Source organism: Mesitornis unicolor, unplaced genomic scaffold (assembly GCF_000695765.1).
Source record: "Mesitornis unicolor isolate BGI_N332 unplaced genomic scaffold, ASM69576v1 scaffold2637, whole genome shotgun sequence".
Classification (NCBI taxonomy): domain Eukaryota; kingdom Metazoa; phylum Chordata; class Aves; order Mesitornithiformes; family Mesitornithidae; genus Mesitornis; species Mesitornis unicolor.
This window is the reverse complement of record NW_010196932.1, coordinates 148,022-152,708: the sequence shown is the minus strand read 5'-3', so window position 1 is coordinate 152,708 and position 4,687 is coordinate 148,022. Positions and strand designations below refer to the sequence as shown.

The following is a 4,687-nucleotide window of genomic DNA, read 5'->3' as shown; positions in this document are numbered from 1 at the left end:
TGTCAGTCCAAGATTTTTAGTTGATTTGAATCTCTCAAAATATGCTTTAGGTTGTAGAACCAGGCTGGAGTTTGCAAACTGCTTTTAATCCACTATGTTAACATAGAACTTACCAAGAGAAAGATAAGGTAATAAAAACATGCTAAATACACTTTGTCATGTCTTAATGATAAAATTGCTGCCTTTCATTGAACATCTCTTAACCTGGATTTTTCAGCTCTCTGTTTAGAGAATTAGAGTGTTGGGTTCCTGTATAAGTCAGGTGAGCATTTAAAGACAGAGAATAAGTAGAAAAGATTTTCTGATATCAAGAGGAAAAAAGGTAGCCATTAGACAAAGATGACTAGTAATCAGAATGCTGTTTCTACTATCATTGCAAGTTCTTTCCAGCAAGTACTCCAAATGACCTTTTGTAATGAAATTTTTGTTAAAATAGTTATTCTTCAAATCTTAAAAAAATATAGATAAAATTAATTGTATCTTATCACCCTAGTAACTCTTATTTTGATTAGCTAAACACCAAATTCTTAGACAACAGGAGTGATGTTTCTGTTCTACCTAATTGAAAATATGGAGTTAAACTTGGACTGATTAATGCCTGATTAATTCTATAGGCACTCAAATTTCTGCCTCTGTTTATGTCCACAGCAGTCAGTGTTTCAGCAAGGTGGATCAATTTGGTAGATATATTCCAGTTCAGCTCCTTTGGGATCCTTACATGAGTCATCTCTGCTTTCCTCAGTCAATCCCTCTCTCCTGGTAAGGTCTCTTAACTCTCTCAGAGTAAGTTCAGCATATCAATAAATCAGCTTCTCAGGAAAAAGCTTTGTGCTAACTGCTTTCCCTGAAATGGATAATAGGAAGAAGAGGACGTGGTGGGGATACTCTTCTAGAGACTGCTGTTTTTACTCCTTCAGGAAGTGAAAAAGTTGGAGTTTATGGCAGCCTCACCAGCCAGAATCACAGGATGACAGAAGGATGGAGGTTGGAAGGAACATCTAAAGGTCATCTTGTCCAATTTCCTGCTCAAACAGGGTCACGTAGAAGAATTTTTTCACATTTCTTATAACCTCATAGTCTATTCCAACATACTAATTTATATTTACATTTCCATGTTGACCCATACGTCTGTTAACATATCTTCTCAACACCAGCTGAGTTGGCTGATCTTTTTTAACCCAGTAAGCAGACTAATTCATTATGGAATACAAAATGAGTTCATATCTGAGTAATAGGGAAATATCTGTAGTTTACTGTTAAGTAACATTGAATTTTATTAAAAAAGCACCATTTCAAGTGCTGAGAAGTGGAACAAACTGAATCAGAGAAGCTGATTGTGCCAAGAATTCAAGTGATTCCATTCAGTCAGCTTTTCCAGCTTAAAACATGTTTTCTAAGTTTTCATGGTTTTAACCTCTTAATTGTAGACAAATTTGTCATCTCAGCACAGTTGCAGGTGTTTTTTACATTATTTAATTTCAATAGAATCAATCCACATTTGTATTTTACTTTTAACTGAAACATGTATAATACGAACATGTTAGAAATCAGTATATTTTAAGTCCTTTCAAAGACGTATTGGATATAATGAATTCTTTATTTCTCACAGAGTAAGGTTTGATCATTTTGTTAGTGATTGGTCTGGACTCACAGACCATAAAATCATAGAATCACAGAATGGTTTGGGTCAGAAGGAAACTTTAAAGGTCATCTAGTCCATCTCCCCTGCAATGAGCAGGGACATCTTCAGCTAGATCAGGTTGCTCAGAGCCCCGCTCAACCTGATCTTGAATGCTTCCAGTGATGAAGCATGCACAACTTCTCTGGGTAAGCTGTTCCAGGGTCTCACCACCCTCATAATAATTTTTTTTTCTGTATGTCCAATCTAAATCTGCCCTCTTTCAGTTTAAAATTATTGCCCCTTGTCCTGTCACTACAGGCCTTCGTAAAAAGTCTCTCTCTATCTTTCTTATAAGTTCTCTTTATATACTGAAAGTCTGCAGTAAAGTCTCCCTGGAGATCTCCCAGTTCTTCAAACTGAACTGCCACAACTGTCTCACCCTTACCTTATAGGAGGGATGTTCCAGACCATTGACTATTTTCGTGGCTTCCTCTGGACCTGCTCCAGCAGTTCCATGTCTTTCCTGTACTGAGTACCTCAGAGTTGGATGCAGTACTCCAGGTGAGGTCTCACAAAAGTGGAGTAGAGGGGGCGAATCACCTCCCCTGACCTGCTGACCAGGCTTCTTTTTATGCAGCCCAGGATACAGTTGGCTTTCAGGGTTTTGAGTGCACAGTGCTGGCTTATATCCAATTTTTCATCCACCAGTACCCCTAAGTCCTTCTCCACAGGGTTGTTTTCAATCCACTTGTCCCCCAATCTATTTTGATATTAGGGATTGCTTTGACCCAGATGCAGGACCTTGCATTTGCCTTTGTTGAACTTCATGAGGTTTGCATGGGCCCAGTCCTTAAGCCTGTCGTGGTCCCTCCGGATGGCATCTCTTCCCTCAAGTGTACCAGAACTCTGTAGTGTCTTCTGCAAAGTAAACAGAGGATTTTACTTTTTGTCTCTGTCTTAAATTTTCTTGCAAAAAAAATTCTTAAAGAACATTGAGAATTTCTCAGAACTCCAGATGCTGCCCTCTAATAAAAGCAGCTGACCTTTAATTCACTGTTTTACTTTTCTCGAGATGTAATTCTTAATATATGGCTTCAAAACACACAGTAAAATGCAAACCCCATTTAATTAGATACTTGAGTACAACACAGTCAATTAAGAAAGAACTGAGCATATTAAAAACCTTTAAAACCAAATCTAGTAATGCAAATAAGCACCTAGCCTAAGTATTACAATTAGCAACCAAGTATACATTTTCCTAAATTCCAATAGGTGTACATCGTCTTAATTAATTTTTTTTAAAATATCAAGATCAGTTTTGAACATTACACAGCATTCTTTATTGTCCTGCCAAATAATCTTTTATGTTAGGAGACAAAATACTTGCAAAAGAGAAACATCTTAACATAAACTACTCTTCTTCATTACCAAATGTCACTAGTCACACTACATTACTTTGTTCTTCTCCAGACTTTAGTACTTTGGCAAAACAAGCAAGTATCATATAAGAAATACTTTTTTTGTCAGTCTGCTATAGATGATGGGTTTTATTTCTGTTTTACCCCTAGCAATCTGAGCATTTTAAAATGCTTTTGCAAATATTTTTGCAAATATAGCTAAGGATTAACAAACTGACACTCAACAAAGTTTTGTATCTTGAAGTCAATTGGAATTTGATGGATGAGGGCTTTTAAGCTCAAGCAAATAGAAATGTTAATGAAGCAGCTTTTTCTCTGCATCGTGGTAAGGTAGTACATTTTAGGCTTGCAAAATGAAGTCCAATTCCACATCCAGAAGCACAGGTCAAGTGAAAAAGGATGTGATTTACAACTGGACAAGAAAAACCTACTTCCCTATTACTGCAAAATGCAGCTATTTCAGCTGTGAAGCCACAGCTGTCCCTAGGGCTGAGAAGTGGGTACTTGAGCTGTATGACTCAAAGTCTCCCCCTTCATTCAGTCCTGTAGTGCTGAGCACATGGAGACACCTTCCACCCTAACACATCATATTCTGTATTAGCAGGCTTCCTATGTAACAAAGCACTCTGTGGCTTGGATTTATTTTTGTTTTTATTTTTTTTCCTTCTCTTCTTTTATCCATCAGGTGTTCACAGAGTAGCCATAAATGCTTAGTTCACTTTCTTTGTCTCTTCTTCTTTTTTTTTTTCTTCTGACAGGTGAGAAGCCAGGGACAGAGCAAGATGAAGTCAAGCTGCAGAATGCCAGCAAGCAGATTGTGCAGACTGCTATCCTCCGAGCGGTGCAGCAAGTTTCCCAGGAGAGCCAGCAAAAGGAGAAGCGAACAAACAGCAGTACAAGCCTCCAACTGGAAAGGGGAAAATTAACCAAGAAACATGAAAAGAAGTAAAGGAGAAGATTGGGGTTTTTTGACCCTCCAGTCTGCAGTGTTTTCAGCCTTCTCTTTAGTAGCAGCTGTATTGCTAGTGCAATGTTACTGTCGTAAAGCAAACCAAAGTATAATCACACCTAGATATAGGGTAAAGCTGCAATAGTCCTCAGCTGAGAAATACTAAGTGCATTAGATGACTAACTCCATATTTATGCAGTGCCTCTTAACAGAAACAATAATCATAGCTATAAAAGTAGTTTCAAGCACAAGCTCTTATGGTATGGACTTATTCTCAAGATCTTGTTGTCCGTGCACTTTCATGTAAGTTCTGCGTGCAACCTTTATCTCAGTTCAGCCAGACAGACTCTTTTCTGACTTACTGGGTTCACTGAAGCTGTCTTCACTGAAGAAATAGTTTACTGTCAAGAGTAGCAGAAAGCTTTCAGGCTGCCTTGAAGCGTGAGCAAGTACTTTGCTTTGATTAAACATGGATTATGTGAAATGGTAGTATAAAGTGGACTTGGTAAGTTCTGTGAACCAATTTCTTTTTTCATCTTGGGGAAAAAAAATGCAATCCAGTCAGACTGCAGTGACTGTGATCTATAACTGTGATCTATGACTGTGATCATAAACCTATGATCTGTCTTTTTTTAAAGTATTTAAAAGAAGTACTGAAGTTTTAGTCTACTTATTTGAAATAGTTCTATACTTCTGCAT

At 37.6% G+C, this 4,687-nt stretch overlaps 1 protein-coding gene across 1 annotated transcript in view; it reads left to right on the top strand.

Annotated features, from left to right (window-relative positions):
• LOC104543905 (chromosome unknown open reading frame, human C18orf42) overlaps nucleotides 1–4,281 on the top strand; it is a 15,501-nt gene extending 11,220 nt beyond the window's left edge. Inside the window, exon 2 of the mRNA XM_010188625.1 lies at nucleotides 3,798–4,281. Within this exon, the coding sequence (XP_010186927.1) occupies nucleotides 3,798–3,988 (191 nt within the window). The 3' untranslated portion in view covers nucleotides 3,989–4,281. The remainder of the gene's footprint in view (nucleotides 1–3,797) is intronic.
• Nucleotides 4,282–4,687: the final 406 nt, after the last annotated feature.